Raw genomic sequence first — 18,969 nt, forward strand, 5'->3', positions numbered from 1 at the left:
CCGCACACCTCGAGCCGGTGCGCCTCATCAGGAGAAGTCACTGCAGTGATAAGCCTGCACACCGCAGCTAGAAAAATCTTGAGAGCAGCAACAAAGACCCAGCACAGCCGAAAATGAGTCAATAAATAAAATTCTCTGACGGCTTCTCATTGCATCACTGTTCACTTTTGCATCACTAGCTGGCCTGGCTCACTAGATGGATGTTAACAACCTTAACTCAAACTCTTTGACTTGCTCAGGCAAATACCAATCTCTACCCAGGAATTTTCACATATATTCCCGAATTAAGCTATTTCTAATTAATCTGAAAGTTAGCATCAAAAGACTCCTTTGAAACATGAAGTAAAGGATATTCAGCTTGAACAGGTTGTATATATTTTGGATCACCCTCAGGCTACAAGCATAGATGTCAGAAAGCAAACTATTCAGCAGGAGAAAGATGCATTTAAATAAAATATCACTGTTATGCATACTTTACAGTAGGACTGTTATTTAATATTACAGTTTTAAATTTCATTCCATGTGGGATACAAACCTATCCTGGATTTCGACAAATACTAAAAGGAACATAACCATTCCTTGAAATCTCCTTAGATTGAAGAAAGCTTGGGTGATTGAGACTTGAGAAGAGACTAAAATACATATGTACAAAAACATCTTTTTTATACAAGCTTAATGTAGTTTCTTATAATGAGGTGAAAGTTTTAGAATAAAATGAAATATATAAATAGGAAAAACATGAATGTGAAAAATATTTTTAAGAGAGTGAGAAAGATATAGGGAGAGGAAGAGAGAGAAAGAAGAGAAAAAAAGAGGTGGAAAGAGACACATAGAGAGAGATGGAGAATGATAGAGACCTTTTCTGAAGTGTGTACCTGGAATCCAGGAGCTCCTGGCAACCCAGGGTCACCTTTTCCATCAAGGCCTATACCTTCTCCTTCAGCAGGAGCACCCTTGAAAAGGAAATTCATCAAACATCAGCAGCATTTTATCTTCAAAACATCTTTAAATGATTATTCAAGGTCATACTGTTTCAAGGATAAAAGTGCTTCCAGGATATATACTTAGAGAAACGCTATAGGATTTTTTAGTTATTTTGTTTTGAAGAATTCAAAGCATTTTCATGTTTTCTAAAATTGACCACTAACTATAGAGGGAAGACACAAGAATAATAGACCATTTCCCAAGGCACCAAAATGACTGGCACTTCCTGATCTAGAATCTGGAGCCCTGATCATAAGATCAGTTCTCCTTTCCCAGACCTTATTTTCTGAAAGGATGATACAAAGCTTGTATTCCTTAAGACATATTTATGGCAAGAAGTAGAAGACGCTCATTAGGAATAAATATCATTTCTGAGTTAATCATGAAATCTGACTTGTAATGACATATCTTAATAGATGTGCCTTTCATATGTACAATTAGGGATTTTTCAACAATAACATGCCACAAATCACGTACCTTTTCTCCTTTCAAACCAGTGACACCCTAGGGAAAAGAGCATCATATTAAAAACTAGAGGCAAACCAAATACAGAACACCCCTGCTTTGTCCTTCTCTCTGCTACTCTGCCTTCTCTTCCTGCTGCAAGCTTCCTGATGGCTTTTACATTTGCTCAAGTCTTTCTCATTTAAACAAAGTGTGTGTCAGTTGCTCAGTCGAGAGACACCATGGACTGTAGCCATCAGGCTCCTCTGTCTGTGGAATTCTCCAACAAAGAATACTGGAGTGGGTAGCCTTTCCCTTCTCCAGGGGATCTTTCTGACCCAGGGATTGAACCTGGGTCTCTCACACTGCAGGCAGATTCTTTACCATCTGAGCCACCAGGGAAACCAGTGTCCCCCTGAATGCACTGCCTCATCCTGTCTTATCTATCCTTCCTGTCATCTACAAATTACTCACTTTGTTCATCCGCACTTTTTCCTTAGGCCCATATCTGCCTCCTGCCTCCATCTGTCATGGAAATGTTGTTGTTCCATTGCCCAGCTGCGTCCAACTCTTCGCGAATTCCATGGACTGCAGCACGCCAGGCTGCTAAAGTCTGCATTGACTTTGATGTTATAGTCTTACTGAACTTCTCAACAGCACTAAGAAGCTGTCTGTTACTCGGCTTAACTGAAATTTGTTAAAACGGAGATGAGTCCAAAATGGAATCACTCCTGTTAGGTCCAGTGCAGTAAACCAAGACTTAATACCTGCCTTGACTATGGTTTTAACCTTCCCCAGGAATGTGACCTTTGACCGGCCAACCTGGAGCTTCCTGGTCAGCACTAATAAGATACTCTGCCTAATAGCCCCTTCTGTTCCCCTTAACAGGCTACCTTGTCTAAGACAGTGCCTTCTTTGTTAATAAAACAATACATTCTTTGCTAAGAATGTCATATTTTCATTCTCTCTCTGACTTTAAAATCCTTTGCTCTCTATGGCTGGAGGCAACTCTTTCCTTGCTGGCTAGGAGGCAGCTGGGTTCGTGAATCATCCAATAAGGCCAGTTAGATGGTCAGATTTACTCAGCTGAATTTTTGTTATTTAACAATATCTGGAAGCCAATTCCTGGGCTTCCAGGATATACCCCTCTTGCTTTTCTTCTACTCCCAGGGCCCTTCTTCCCTTACAGGCTCATTGTCCTTGACCTCCCTTCACATGCTGTCTAAGCCCCACTTTCAAGGCCCTTCTCTCCTCTCTTCCATCCTTGAGTCACCATCACCCACCCAGGTGTCTCCCACTGTCTATCTCAGAGCTCTACTTCAATGTCTCAAAAGCAAAACAAAGTCTCAAAGTGCAAACCCCAGTGCTTTTATTCATTCCACTCTCAATTACCGGGCTCCCCAGGTGGCCCAGGGGTAAAGGATCTGCCTGCCAACAGAGGAGACGCAAGAGACGTGGGTTCAGTCCCTGGGTCGGGAAGATCCCCGGGAGGAGGGCATGGCCACCCACTCCTGTATTCTTGCCTGTGCAATCCCATGGACAGAGGAGCCTGGTGGGGCTGCGAAGAGTAGTCAAATGTCTACTGTTGACTGACCTCAACTTCCCCAAGGTCATGACAGATTTCTGTATATGATCATTTCAAAGGAAACTCCTTGTACATCATGTCTTGGATGGGGAGTTAGAAACACGAACCTACCGGTATCCCTGGGTAGCCTGGTGTCCCCCGAAGTCCTGGGAACCCTGGCTCTCCCTGGAAGACACATGACGCTTGTCATTCTTCTTAGTTGTTCTAGAACAGCCTATTGTGATATTTCCCCTATTCCTCGCTTCCAACCCTGCAGCAGTAAATTTAGACAAAGTAACCCAAATTCCTCACAGCTACTGGATCATGAGGCTAAAGACTAGAAAACCATTATCTTAATTGAAAACAGGATTAGAATCTACTGTTTCTCAAATTGTGCATAAACGGCAAAAGGCTAATTGTGCCAGGAACTTTTTAATGGCTGCTTCCTTGAAATTTTTGTAATTAGTCCTTTCATGGCCACCATCCTGGGGAAAAAGCAGAGTGCAGTCAGGAGACAAAGGAGATGAGTGTACATTGGAAAGCTCAGTCTTTGATTTCCAAAAGCCAACTTTGCATTCTAAGCTTTAGTTTCTGGTTTATATTCAATCACAACCTCAGACGCAAATATCTGTTTAAGCCCTAGTCACCTTCCTGTGGGAGAACATGAGAGAACTTCCTTAAAACATAATCTGAAAGCAAGGTGGGTGGAAGGAGGGGGGATTGGGTGCAGGCAGTCAAATGGTACTCCAAAATCCCAGCTATAAGAGAAATAGTCCTAGGATACAATGTAAATGTGAGAAATCTAATTAACACTGTTCATTTTTAAAAGTTAAGAGAATAAAGCCTAAGAATTAACACACACACAAAATTTTTTCCTTCTTTCATTTAGTATCTATAAGGGATGGTGAGCTCACTAAACTTGTGATGATAATCATTTCATGATGTATGTAAGTTATTATGCTGCACACCTTGAACTGAGGTAGTTCTATGTGTCAGTTGTATCTCAGTAAAGCTGGAAGAATAAAGAAAAAAGCATGAAAAGAAAGAAAATCATCACCTTTCTGCCCTGAAGACACATACCACTGGTTCTGGCCAAAACAACATTTCAAGGAAAGGCTAGGCCATCTCATTGCTATGTCACCCAGGTTTATTCATTTAGCAAAGCACTAACTAACCATCTCCTGTGTGAGAAGATGCATACCTTGGAACCATTGCATCCTGGCAAACCAGCAAGTCCATAAGGTCCAGGATGGCCCGGGATGCCCTAAAAAACAGAGAAAGTCTCAGAAAGAAAAGATATTCAGGCTCTGGGCCAGGTAGAAACAGAGCAGAGCACACAGTGGGAAAAGATGGGCTAATTTAGGTAGTTATTTAAGTATAAATGGTTATTTAAATAGTTAAGTAGTAAACTGGCTATTTTAGATAATTTAAATTAAAATCATAGGAAATAACATAGCCTAATTAAAACCATAAATTATCAAGTGAGGTATATTATTTAAGATAAAGCAAAAGGTCTTTCTATACAAAATGAGTCCATTAACATGCTGTATTAAGCTGGAAGAAAGGAGAAGAGGGAAGTGTGCACAGTGTAGCTATTTGATTATTTTTATCCTGTGCTATTAAGTAGATTTATCCTATTCTACTCTAATCTGTCTCATCCCATCCCATCCCACCCCAATCTATTCCATTCTATTCTGCTTACATTTCAGAAAATACAATTTGACTTGATATCCTATAAATCCACATTCTTAATACACTATAATTCTGACATTTTGATCATGTAGCCAAAACATCATACTCATTTTCTTGTGTTAGTGATTTAACATCTTTATTAAAATGAGCTTACTTATTATTCCATTTACACATTTTCTCACTACTTACTGGAAGTCCAGGAGAACCTGAAAATCCTGGTAATCCAGTTATTCCCTAAAGACATAGAAAAGAAGACAGACCGTAAGAAAAAAGCTAAAAATGTTCAACCTGTAAACAAAACATGATTTATCATTCCTAAACCTCCATCCTGTAACTATAATTGGGAACAGCTAAAAGCGATTTGAAACACACAAAAAAGCTTGACAAACTTTGTAAATCTTACATTTACATAACTTTTCAAAAGACACGATTAAGATCATTTTTGGCTTTTTGGGGGGATAGATTTTTTAAGGCATAATTTGCATAAAGTGCTCCAATCTTCCACAAACAGACTGAGGAATATTTACCTGTGTACATATGCACATTCTGGTGATTCCTGCCCAACCAGACACAGAACCTCTCCACTAGCCCAGATGGTACCCTCATGCAACTTCCCAGTCGATTAATACCTACCCCCAAGTGAATAACCACTATGTAGACTTCTACCATTATAGACCGCTTTTACCTGCCCTTGAAAGTCATCTGCAGAAGTGGGTCACACACAACCTACTCCTTTGTGACATCTGTATAACTTTTACAGTGCCGGGGTTCTTTTCACTTTTTTAAAACAAGATTTTTCATCAAACAAGCGGGATAGACTGGGTGGACTACTAACCCTCACGCCTTTGGCACCGGTCAGTCCTGGAGATCCTGGAGAGCCCTAGATCCAAATGCAAAAAACAAAAGGTAAGCCCTGTGACAATTACTTGGCACTAATAAGCCCATACATGAAAGGTCCTAGTTTTATTCACACGCCACACAGTTTTGCTCTTGCGATTATTTCATTGTTAACACGGTTCAATTGCTTGCTTGTTTCATTGGCGCTATAGTTATTTATCCGAAAGGACAAACAGAAATCCATTCATACCCCTGCTACTCAAGGTGGGGGGTCCAACAGTAGCATCATCTGGGAGCTTGTTAGAAATGCACCATCCTGGGTCTCCCCCACCTCCCAGACCTATTGATTCAGAATTTGCATTTCAACAAGATGTGATGATGATTCTTGCTCACATTAGTGTCTGAGAAGAGCTGCGGGAAAAGCCCCACATTAGCCAGACAGCTGCCGTGGGCTGATAAGGATGAACGACACAATTACAACGGCGGCCGAGAATGGCAGGCAATATTTCTGTGCATGAGAACTACTTTACTAACAAAATGTGCCTGGCGGGCACAAATAAATAAACAGCAAACCGAGAACTGCCTGAACCAGAGATAAACTTGCTTTAAAACACACAATGAATATATGTGGAGGTTCTGTTTCTTAGAGAATAGCCCCAAACAAAACTGTTTTAACAAGACCACTTGGTGTGAAAGTTCCATTGTTGTCCAAAAATTTTTCTTCATTCCTGAGAGTTTCAGTATGTTTTGGTATTTCTGATTATTTGAGGGCAGGGTTGTTACAGAGACTTCTGAGACGGGACCGTCAAGGCCAAAGTCAGTTTTTCTTGTCTGGAGTGGAATTCCTAGGTGCATGGCCATGACCCCCTCCTCTGCCAGGGGCTGTCTGTAATCTGCAGATGCCAGAAGCGTGACTTGCAGGTTTCACTTCGCCATTATAAACTGTCTCACATAGGAAATATTCAGACTGAAGACCTTTATAAACCTGCAACACCTTTTAAATCAGGTTTTACTATTCTCTGATTGTCTGCCTTGGGTTAAATGGTCATTTATGGCTATATCTTTAAGCTATGGGTTTCCCAGGTGGAGCAGTGGTAAAGAATCTGCCTGCCAATGCAAGAGACTCAAGCGATGTAGGTTCAATCCCTGGGTTGGGAAGATCCCCTAGAGTAGGAAACAGCAACCCACTCCAGTAATCTTGCCAGGAAAATCCCGCGGACAGAGGAGCCTAGCGGGCGCAGGGTCAGAAAGAGTCAGACATGACTGAGCACAGCATAGAACACAATGCAGCAGCTCTAAGCTATAGTTTACTATATCAATTTTCTGGATGAATGTTATGGAATACCTACACATCATGTAACCCACACAAAGCACCATGTGTTTACAACTGTAATTTTAATTCATTACTGACATCTCTAAAGAAAAGCTAAGGAAACCAGCAGAGTGGAGTGCAGGGAACAAAACAAAAAGAAGAGAGTTAGCGTTAGGCTGATCTTAAGTCCAGTGCTGAAATGACAAATTCCCCTCCAGGGAAATGAAGGGAAATCTGAGACCATGCCCTGAAGGAATGTAGCAGAATGTTCAGACACTAAACATGTCTGAAACCAGACACTAAGTATCCAGAATCTAAATGACTTTTTTCATATTAGGATTAGAGAAAGGAGAAATGAAGAAACAGAACGCATACATGAATACAGTAAAGTAGAATGCCTGGAAAATATAAGTCTTGCAGCTGTGGGAAGGGGTTTAATTTCTTTGGCTGAAGAAATTTGATTCTGGCATCATGTAATCCTGGATTTGAACTCTGATTTTACCACCTATTAGCTGTCTAACCCAGGACAAATTGCTTCATGCTCTGAGTGTCAGTTTCCTCATCTCTAAGATGAAGATAATAATATGTCACCATCGTCATGACCAATGAGATCAACGTGAGGAGTAAAAGAAATCCAGTCAAGAAGAAATGTCCCAGTGCCTGACTCAATAGGGGAAACACAGATTAAAACCTCCCACACTAGCCAGGCACTGTGGTAACCATTTGTGTGTTATTTTACGACAGGAGGGACTGGTAAGGAACATGGAACTAATAAGCAACCACCAACCGGAAGGTTTGGGAAAGGTCAAAAGGAGCCGCCACATATCCTGCCACTTCCCAGAATCCTCCTCGCTGGAATCCATCTTGGCTGAGCGATGCATGTGCCACCAGGAAGGACCCTGAGTCAGAATGACTGGCCAGAGACAACCCAGAAGCTAACCCCATCGCCATAAAACCTGAGGCTGCAAGCCACGTAGCGGAGCAGTTCTCCTGGGTTCCCTCACCCGACTGCTCTCCACCCGGGCGCCTCTTCCCAGTAAAGTCTCTTGCTTTGTCAACTCATGTGTTTCCTCGGACAATTTATTTCTGAGTGTTAGACAAGAGCCTTGGAAGAGGTGCCCCTTCCTGCAACAAATTCACATAAAATGTTACCTAAATATTCTGTAACATTACTTTGGAAATTTAAAAAGATTTAAAATTATAATTTAAAAGTTATAATCACCCTCCACAACTTATTAGTTAGTTCATAGCTTCCGGGAAGCCAGCAGGCAGGGGAGTGACCCAGAGGGTGCGTGAGAGCCCAGGCTGGAGTCCAGGCTTAATTCCACAGCAGAAAAGAGCCATCAGCAAATCTAGCGGTTATGCAGTTATTTAGCAAATCCTCTAGGGCATTTATTTAGACAAAGCCCTTTGTTGTATCACAGGCTTTAGGATAAAAATGTGTGATGAGTGTGAAGGGCGGTGGGCTCTGGTAAGAACCTTAGGAGGCCTGACACTGAAGAACCCAGCTGAGAAACAGGAACCCAGGAAAGAAGGAAAGCACTGGGGAGGGGAGAGAGGAGAAAGGAGGATTCCTGAAACAAAGGCATGTGTTTCAAGGAGAAAAGAGGGAGCCACACAGCTGGAAACAAAAGTAGAGAGGTCCAGGTCAGACAAAGACACAGAGTATTCTCCATTGACCTGTTGGGGGTCAAGGGCAAAGTGGAGGTCGTGGGTTTTCCGGGAGGGAGCCGAAGGCAAACTGTTGCTGGCTAAGGAGTGAATAGGATTTGAGTCACAGCCGGTGTGGTTGGATCTTTTTTTCTTTTTTTTTTTAAGAAGTCTGACTGAGATAGGAAAGACAGAGAAAGGATAGCAGTCCTTGGATTACAGTGCTGGAAAGATCCAGAGGAAGTTATATGCTGGTATGGGTTTTGCATAAAGACGGAAAGAGAAAAACCAGTAACCAAGTTGAAATATCTGAGAAAGAGGACACACCATCAGAATGCGATTCTAGTGGAAATCCCAGTGACCAGGATACAGGTAGAGGACAGGACTTGAGTGGAGGCAAAAAAAAAAACCTCCTGAGGGGCCAATGCAGGTGTTCAGTTCAGTTTGGTCACTCAGCCGTGTCCGACTCTTTGAGACCCCATGGACCGCAGCATGCGAGGCCTCCCTGTCCATCACCAACTCCCGGAGTTTACCCAAACTCATATCCACTCAGTTGGTGATGCCATCCAACCATCTTATCCTCTGTTGTCCCCTTCTCCTCCTGCCTTCAGCCTTTCCCAGCATCAGGGTCTCTTCAAATAAGTCAGCTCTTCGATGCAGGTGTGGAGACCCCTAAATCAGGAAGTGGGAGGACATAGAGCTAAGGACTGAAAGATACTGATAGTCTTTTCTTTTCTTTTTGTTCATTGGAGAATAATTGCTTCGAATTGTGGTGCTGGAGAAGATTCTTGAGAGTCCCTTGGACTGCAAGGAGATAAACCAGTCCATCCTAAAGGAAATCAGTCCTGAATATTCATTGGAAGGACTGATACTAAAGCTGAAGCTCCAACACTTTGGCCATGTGATGTGAAGAACCAACTCACTGGAAAAGACCCTGATGCTGGGGAAGATTGAAGGTGGGAGGAGAAGGGGATGACAGAAGATGAGATGGTTGGATAGCATCACTGACTCAATGGACATGAGCTTGAGGAAACTCCAGGACATAGTGAAAGACAGGGAAGCCTGGTGTGCTGCAGTCCATGGGGTTGCAAAGAGTCTGAGACAACCTGGTGACTGAAAAACAATATAATTGCTTTACAATATTGTGTTAGCGTCTACTGAACAGCAACGTGAATTAGCTATATGTATACACACAGCCCCTCCTTCGTGGACCTTGCGCCCACCACCACCCCAATCCCATCCCTCTAGATCAGCAGAGGGCTGAGCTGAGCTCCCTGTGCTATATACAGCAGCTTCCTAGCTGCTATATAGCTAATTTACACATCTTAGTGTATACATTGATATATATACATATATACACTTCCATTTGTAAAATAGATAGCTTGAAATAAGAAGCAGTTCTGAGGGCCCAGCTAAGACTGGAGCAGGAATTTACCATGGCATCCATCGTCATAAAGAAGCTTAAGCGGACTGGGGATTTTCCAAACTCACAGGCTAACATACCTTGGGTCCCTGTGGTCCAGGCAGGCCTTCGGGACCCGGGTATCCCTTCTGGCCAGGAGGCCCAGGGGGTCCTGGGAAGCCTTTCTCCCCCTGTAAGACCAAAACAAGACAATACACACACAGAATAGCAATGTCCAGGAGTAAACATAACCATCATTTTCTATTCTTTATGATATTATGATAACATTTTGCACATTTTCCCCTTGGATTAAAAAAAAATAGCACTCAACACTAAGTGTAATAGCAACTGGAATGTTTCTGTTAATGTTTGTCTGTAGGCTTGAAAGCACTTGTCTTTGGTCTCCTGGAAACTCGACTTTTACCCGAATGGCAGAGCTACACGGAGCAGAGATTCAGGGAATTAACAACTGCGAGGGGAAGCCCAGTTAGAAAGATGGAGTTTGGTGAAGGGTGTTTTTGGGGGATGGAGAGAGAGTGACAGTCAGGTTCAGGAATGTCTTGGGAGTGTGCATAATTGCTATGTAGCTCGAAAGAATAACACACAGGCTATGAGTTTCAGTCCTCTCTTGATTACACAGGAATTAGTAATTCAATCTGCTATTTGTGGAGGAGATGCAGGCGAGATATCAAGAGTGGCAAAACCAAAAGTGTGAGCTACATAGTTAGGAGATGATAATATGGGAAAGCCCTTGGGATTAGGGAGTAATTTTAGACCCAGTAAGGGACATGGCTCTGCCAACAAATAACCTTCCCGTGAACACAGATCCTGGGATTACTCTTCAACAGTTAAGACCACTGGTTTGATTCAGATAATCTAGTAGACAAATGGAAACTTAGATTTTTAAAACGGAGCAAGTCAGCTATTTCACATGATGTGTGCACACACACACCCAATAAAAAGAGAAGCAGAAGAATTTGCTAGGTCCCTCTCAAGACTGTTACCTTCACACTTTGAACAGCATCTCACCCAGAGGAGGGATTCAATAAATGCTTCTTGAATGAGAGAATGAGTCATAGCTTTTCAACACGGATCTGAGCATACCACTTTCACAGCTTCAGGAAAAACCCTAAATCAAACTACACGAATCATAGAATACTTTAAATATGGTAATTTTTATTGTAATTAACATGCAAATTATTTTGTCTAAAGAGCTTAAAATGCATTCTTTTAAAAAATATTTTTAAGCAGTCATCTTTCAATATTGTTAAGCAATTCATTAGTGTATCTGAGAAAAGGGTTTTGTAAACAAAGGAAAAATTTTAGTTCTGGCTCCGTCTTAATTATCACAAATTGAAAGTTAATGGAGCGAATTAATGAGATTTCACGGCACTCATTTTTCACTCCAATTCTGCAATGGAGCTACTTTGTCTCGCTGAATTTTTGCCTCGAGAGTGCTTGTGCAAGATTCTTCCACCAGAGGGCGCCCTTACACCAATGCTGCAGGACAAAATCTGCGGGTTTCGTTTGTGTCCAAGTGAGTCTATCAGGCTGTTTTCAATTCTCTCGCCTTCAGCAACAGTGTAAATATGGGATACGTACGGATCATTCTCAAAAACTTTCTTTCTCTTTAACTTAATATTTTTTGTTTCCAGATCGAGAGAGTTACAGTAATTAACCGCATTTATACCAGTTATCTGAAGCTCCCCTCCATGTCTTTTCCACCACTCCAGGTTAATATTTATATACAATTACTTTAAAATTGTTTGGGGGAAAGGACTTCTCTGACTGTTAACACCAGTGGTTAACACTTCACCTTCCAATGCAGGGAGTGCAGGTTTAATCCCTGGTCAGGGAGCTAAGTCCCCACATGCCTCCTGGCCAAAAAACCAAAAATATAAAACAGAAGCAATATTGCAACAAATTCAATAAAGAAAAAAAAATGGATTTGGGGAATGGAATATGGTACTGCTGATCTGCCTGCTACGAATGAAGGAAGAGTGTGAATCGTTAATGAGCTCTATGGAGAAAAGGAGCAGAATGAAGGTTTTGTTTTTACCTTCTCCCCTTTGGCCCCATCACAGAAGCACTGGCCTTTGTCTTTACAGATGCAGCCCTAGGAAGAGAGAAAGAGAGAGGGTTTTGTTTAAAAACGGCTTAATAAATTCCAACTGACAGAACAAAAGCAAACATATTTTTCTGTCCTCTGAGCATCAAACACCATTTAGCAGGAGTCCTGTGATACCGTAGCAATTTATCAATAGAAGCAGAGTAGAGAAGTGAGATGTACACAGAACTGTCAGATAACTGTACATCATTTTTATTGTATTTAGGAATTTCAAGTGATTTATTCATGGAAAAGACCAAGTCAGCTCTCTTTTTTTTCAGAACAATATATAGTTGAATCATATGAAATTGCCATTGTTGTAGGGAGAAAGTGGTCTAATATTTGCAGATTTCTTCGTTCAACAAAGTGAACATAGTTGAATTTGTATATATTAACTGGTGATATCTTCTGTAGATATAGTTTTCTTTTCCTGAAATAATGTTTAAGACTGAAAAAAGATGATCACTATCCATCATGTATTTTCAAGAACAAGCTAATTCACTGATGCTGATATCAAAACGCTCTTTCTTATTTAAAAAAAGAAAATTGAGCTGTGAACTTGGGAACTCACACATCTAAATGGTCACTTAGACCCACTTACAACCTAGCTTTCACATCTATGCTCATGCCAACTCTAATGAAGATGTTTTTATTTATTTATTGTATGAAGGTCAGTTTTTATTTATTATTTTATGAAGGCCAGTTTTTAAATTCCTCTCTGCCAGCAGAGGAAGAAAGAGAGAAATAGTTTTAAATAGTGGATTTAAACATTTTGGACACACATTCTATGGTTATTATATTTATCTTTTTTTGGGGGGGTGTGTTAATATTAACTGAAAATTAGTTTATTTTCCTCCCCAGGAAAAAATATTAATTGACAACAGAGGCAGAGCAAGCCTAGGAGATGTGCTGGCTGGTAGGAAAAATAAAAAGAAATTGCCTCAGATAGTCCCAGAGTGAGGACTCTGTGCAATCAAAATAAAAAGACACTGGGAATTCCCTGGTGGGCCAGTGGTTATGGCTCCGAGCTTCCACTGCCGGGGGCACGAGTTCCATCCCTGGTCAGGGAACTAAGATCACACATGCTGCCTGGTACGGCCAAAAAAATAAATAATTAAAAAACAAAAATATAAGCACACAAACAAAAAAATTTAAATTGAATCTATTTTCTAATCCCAGGGCAGTAGGCTATGTTGTTATTCAAGAAAGGGGAGACCATAGTCATTTTCATACACTCATCATTGATTCTCACATTTTTACCCATCACAATTTCTATCAACGAAAAATAAATAATTGAAAATGAAGGTCTATATTTCCCCCCAAGGGTTAGCTATTTGGCATTCTTTAAGAAGACTAAATTTTTCCACTTTTCCTCCCAGATGCTGGGGGTCAGTAGGTCATATCTAGCTTAATTATTTTAATCTTGTTTTCCTGGAGTTTTAAACCTTAGTGTTCACTTCAATCACATATTTAAGTATACTAAAATATATACCAAATCTAGTATGCTAATTTAGTATACTTTCCCTGGTGGCTCAGACGGTAAAAACATCTGCCTACTATGCAGGAGACCTGGGTTCGATCCCTGGATTGGGAAGATCCCTGGAGAAGGAAATGGCCACCTACTCCAGTATTCTTGCCTGGAAAATCCCATGGATGGAGGAGCCTGGCAGGCTATAGTCCATGGAGTCGCAAAGAGTCGGACATGACTGAGCGACTTCACTTCACTTCATACTAATATCTGGACTTCCCTAGTACTCAGTGGTAAAGAATATGCCTGCCAATGCAGGAGATGGGGGTTTAATCCCTGGGTCAGGAAGATCCCCTGGAGAAGGATATGGCAACCCACTCCAGTATTCTTGCCTGGGAAATCCCATGGACAGAGGAGGCTGGCGGCTACAGTCCTCGGGGTCATAAAGAGTTGGACAAGACTTATTGACTGAACAACAATACTAACATTTATTAAAGTCCTTGTTCTCAAAGTATGGATTTTCAGAGTAGTATCAGCAGAATCTGGAAACCTATCAGAAATGCAAATTCTTGGCCTCACTCCAGACTCACAGAATCAATAACCCTTGTGTTGGTTGCAGTAATCTATAATAGCCCCCCCTGGGTGACTCTGATACTACCAGTCTAAACCAATATCTACAAGCCCAGTCCATAGGGTACAGCTAATTCTTTAAAGATTTCTGAACACTTGGACCCTAGTCTGCACATCCACTTTTTGTTTGTGATGCCATTTTCTCTCTCAATCCAAGAAGGTAGCCAGGCTTTAGAGAGGCTTTCATCACTGGGCTGAAAGCAAAAGCTGCCTGAAGGTAAGATTTTTCCTGGCTTTGGTTTCTGGAGTGTAGGGACCCGTTGATGGTTGGCCCCAGGAATGGAGGCACCACCGAGCTGCTCCTCCACAGTGTCTGGAGGAGGCAGTAGGGCCTCAGGAGAGGAAAGTCTGAGTCCTACACCCAAGGGAGCCAGATACTGGGGCAGGGAAACCCAACCCCACAGGGCCTGGTGCTCCAGTTTACACAGAGGTGGTGGCCACTGTTTCATGTAGATCCTGAGCCTCTCTGACTCCTCTGCCTCCCAGACATCACACAAGACCTGTATTTGGAGCATCTCTGGACCACAGGTAGGAGGAGGCAAACTGGCAATCCTCTAAGTCCTAAAAAGGTGCATGTTGTTTTTCGGTTGCTAAGTCACTTCCAACTCTTAGCAGCCTCATGGACTTCAGCACGCCAGGCCTCCCTGTCCATCACCAATTTCCAGAGTTTGCTCAAACTCATGTCCATTGAGTCAGTGATACCATCCAACCATCTCATCCTCTGTCGTCCCCTTCTCCTCCTGCCCTCAATCTTTCCCAGCATCAGGGTCTTTTCCAGTGAGTCAGCTCTTTGCATCATGTGGCGAGAATATTGGAGCGTCAGTCCTTCCAGTGAATAGTTAGGGTTGATTTCCTTTAGGATTGACTGGTTTAATCTCCTTGCTGTTCAAGGGACTCTCAAGAGTCTTTTCCAGCACCACAGTTCAAAAGCATCAATTCTTCATAGATGAAGAATTGCCATCTTAAGTTTTATTTCTTGGAGTAAGTCACAGTCATATATTATTGGGTATCTTTCAGTCTTGGTTTGAACAAATAAATGTTTGCTGAACTCCTCCAAAACAAGGTCAGGTCCCCTTTCCTATATGCTCCAATGGGCCGCTTGCAGTTATATGTGTAATGTATATTTTTCTTGATGCCCCAAAGCCTCAGAAGAGAAGGAATTGTCCAGTCTTTTTTACATTGGCAACCCTGGCTGTAATATGTCCTGAACAAATGCTTGTGGTTTGACTGAATGGATCAATGAGTGAATGGAGCACTGGTAATTTGTTTATATCCATATTGGTCCTGGAATTTCAAGGCATGTGATATATATGGCTATTGCTGGGCTGCCATGATTAAGATGTTATATATAGATAGATAGATAGATAGATAGATATAGATATACACACACATATTCTATATGTATGAATTCTGAACAACTATGTTTGAAGTGGGAGAGAATGAAACTAGAAGCTTTGGCTATTTTAACACATGTTAAAATTAACACAAGGTTAATTAGTTGTTAGTTGCTTGGATATACACATTTCGGGGGGAAAATTTTTTAAACCCTCAGAAGAACTGAAAAGCAGTATAATGAACACCTATATATCTTTTCATCTAGGTCTCCCAACTGTTAACATACTCTGCTAGCCATTCCAGCTGTCACTTTCTCTCTGTCTGTCTCTCTCTCTCTACACACACACACACACACACACACACACTTCCTTGCCAATCCATTGAAACATAGACTGTGGACACCAGGACACTTCACACCTAACACTTTTGCACGCATCTCCACCAAACACGAGTATATTATTATTCAGTAACAACATCATTTTCAAACCTAAGAAAGGGACTCTGATGCAATGACTTCAAGTTACTATTAATAGCTCTTAAACAAGATCTTCAGCTTTTCAAGGCTCTTGATGACCATTAGAAAATAAAAAGCTATTTAATTTTTTAAAAAATCTTTTCAAAAAATAAATAAATAAATAAATAATCTTTTCATACCAGAGAGTTGGTCTCTATCAATGATTTCACCTATAATCAATACATGAGGTCTGAACAAAAGACTGTCAGAGATCCAAGCAGCTTTAGAGCCCACACGACCGCACCCAGAGAGCAGATGTGGGACTCTGGTATCAGCCCTCGTTTGTCCCCTTGAGTCCCCTCCTGTCTGGGGACTGTCCCCCCATCGCCACCCACAGCAATACTCATCACTGTGCCCTGGCATCAAAATCACGGTCCCTGACTTTTTACACTACTGTCCTTGAGTTTGGGTCTTGAACCTTTATGGGTGACATAGTTAGCTTTTATTTTTATTTGATTTCATGGTTTTCACATGAAGGTAGAAGTCTTATTTTCAAGGAGAAAACAGAACAGGCTCCATCTTGAAAGCAGGACTCTATCTTGGGCTGGACTGTGGACTTTAAGCTATATGCCCAGTATCTATGGAAACGACATACCAACTGGAAAACCAGACCCAGGGCTTGTACCTAGACTCTCTGTCACCTAAAAGAATACCCTAATTATCTGTGTAACTTAATAGAATCATACATTCTATTATGCTTATTGGGGTATGACCACAGGCCTATTGATAATTGTCCAATGTTAACTACCTAGGCTTAAGGCATATGAATCACGGGTTACCTTTGATTGTATCTTTCTTTTTCCTTTGTTCAGACTAGTTTCAGGGAATTTGGGGAGGCGGGTTTGTGCACGCACACTTAGGGTATATAAGGTTTTCACAAAAATGGGTCAGGGTCCTTGGCTAAGAGGAGAGAGATTCTGCTTTGGGCCCGCAGGTGTAATAAACTGCACTCCACTATCTGCATTGTCCTTCTGAGTGAATTTGCTTTCCGGAACGCGTGGCTACAACAATTTGATGGTTTGAAGCTAGCTGGTTGGTTAGCTTAAGAAGTTAAAGTGATGAATCAAAAACAGATAGACAAAAGATGCATGAGCACTTTAGACATTTTAACTTAAAATGTGCACACCAATTCTTCAGTCTTTTGAAGTCGGGCCCAGGTCCCATCTTTGGGAATGGGGCTGCTGTTTAGAGGGCTACAGCGTCATTTTTGCCAAGTCACACCCATGATGTACTGTTGCAGAAAGCAGTACTCGAGAAACCAAGTACCATGCTCAGAGAATTGGAGAACTCAGGTTTCTTATGCCAGCAGGCCCAGAGGAGTTAACACTCCAAACTCTGAGCCCTGAACAAAGGGATCACAGAGTTTTTATAGCCAGACTGTACTGGGCAACACTCGCTGTTAATAGGCTGGTTTAAACTAAGGGGTTTCGTGTGCATGACAACAGCAGTCAGGATGGGGAGGGGAATGTCTGACCTGGACTGGCATGATTAAGCAGGTTTGCAGGGGCTGGGTGATTGCAAAGAGCAGGATAAGGGTGAGTGAGATAAACTCCAGTTCCTACCATTGCAAGTCCCCACTTTCTGAGACTACGTGACCTACGTGATCTAGGCTTTGCAAGGGCCAAGCTGAGTTACAGAGGCAGAAGGAGAAGGAGGTTATGTCAAATTTTAACTTTTCCTCTTCAGTAACACTGACATTTCTGGTTTGGGTTTTCTGGAGCAGGCCAATTGCTTAAAGATGCTGGTGATGCAATCTGAGTATAGAGTCCTTCTAGATATGAACCCATGTTTCCCTCTAACTTTTTAAATGTTTTCTCAGCCACACTTAACTGAACAGCAGTTTCCTATCAGTTTTAATCTTATCAAATCTTCCAACCTAATTTTCACAGAAACATGTCTTTTTCTGCATTTGTATTTAACCAATTTGTTATTTAATATTTAATTAGATGACTTTGTTATAATAACAAGTACAACTGGCAGAAGCAGCTAACTCTTGGCAATCATACACCTCCACCATGGAGCAGGCGAATGTCGGTGTGCTGGGAAAGCCTAGGAGTGTCAAGGGGGTCGGTGGGCACTGGCATCCATCAGTCTATTGTACACAAAGTATGTAGAGTTCTGGTTAGAGGCTGACCGCTAGAAGGAGAGTCAATCAAAGGGAATTTACTGGACCATCTACTCATCCACCGTGTCACCCACATGTAGACATTCAGCACTGTTGTCAGGACTCCAGAACCAGGTCTGGGGCAGTGTTTCTGGGCCCAGGTGAGCAGAACTGCTCCAGAATTCTTCTAACTTGACTTTTCAGTGAAATTGGCAAGGCATGGCCTGGCTATATATCTGCACGATTGAACTAGGACTTCAGAGGATGTGAAGTTGCTGACCTGTGGATGCTCCAGCTGATTGAATTAACTCAAAATTACCATCTGGGCAGCTCTCTGGCTGATGCTCAGCTGCTTCTCGAGAAGCAGGGAGCCAAGCCCAGGGCCATGTGAAATAAGACAAGGCACTGTCTTTGGATGGTGGTAACAGCAGTCCCAGACTCAAGAGATCCATTTCTCTTAATTGGACTGCTTTTCTTAAAATAATTTTTTTTATGTTTGAAATAAATTTTTAACTCTGTGAATATGTTTTAATAATTCAATAATTCAGATCAGTTGACTAGAATATAAGAGTGGCCATATTTTCATTTTTATTACATTTGATCCACTTGTTTGGACTCGCTGTTGAAACACCATGATTATATTAATGTAATATAACCCACTAATTACTACTCAAATGCTAGATCATTTTAAAACCAGTATAGCCAAATGCTGTGAACTATTAAGAAAGCATAATGATGGAAACTGCTTAAGTAACATTTTAATGATTTTTCCACTTCCAACAATAAAGTACCTCTTAGTTTACATGTACCTTAATGAAGTAAGAAATCATCATGAGCAGAAAACTCTTAATAGTGATTTTTTGACTTTTCTCCTAATCACATCAGGAAGTAATCCAGGATTCCATGATATTTTAGCACCATTGCAT

The 18,969-nt window shown here is 41.5% G+C and overlaps 1 protein-coding gene across 1 annotated transcript in view; it reads right to left on the minus strand.

Moving 5' to 3' along the window:
* The window catches only part of COL4A3 (collagen type IV alpha 3 chain), a 161,038-nt gene that overhangs the window by 70,655 nt on the left and 71,414 nt on the right, over positions 1 to 18,969 (minus strand). The window contains exons 2-9 of the mRNA XM_043444777.1: positions 11,945 to 12,001; positions 9,987 to 10,076; positions 5,520 to 5,564; positions 4,874 to 4,918; positions 4,194 to 4,256; positions 3,125 to 3,178; positions 1,462 to 1,488; positions 876 to 953 (exon numbers count right to left, since the gene is read on the minus strand). Coding sequence (XP_043300712.1) covers positions 876 to 953; positions 1,462 to 1,488; positions 3,125 to 3,178; positions 4,194 to 4,256; positions 4,874 to 4,918; positions 5,520 to 5,564; positions 9,987 to 10,076; positions 11,945 to 12,001 — 459 coding nt within the window. The remainder of the gene's footprint in view (positions 1 to 875; positions 954 to 1,461; positions 1,489 to 3,124; positions 3,179 to 4,193; positions 4,257 to 4,873; positions 4,919 to 5,519; positions 5,565 to 9,986; positions 10,077 to 11,944; positions 12,002 to 18,969) is intronic.

Source organism: Cervus canadensis, chromosome 24 (assembly GCF_019320065.1).
Source record: "Cervus canadensis isolate Bull #8, Minnesota chromosome 24, ASM1932006v1, whole genome shotgun sequence".
Lineage (NCBI taxonomy): Eukaryota > Metazoa > Chordata > Mammalia > Artiodactyla > Cervidae > Cervus > Cervus canadensis.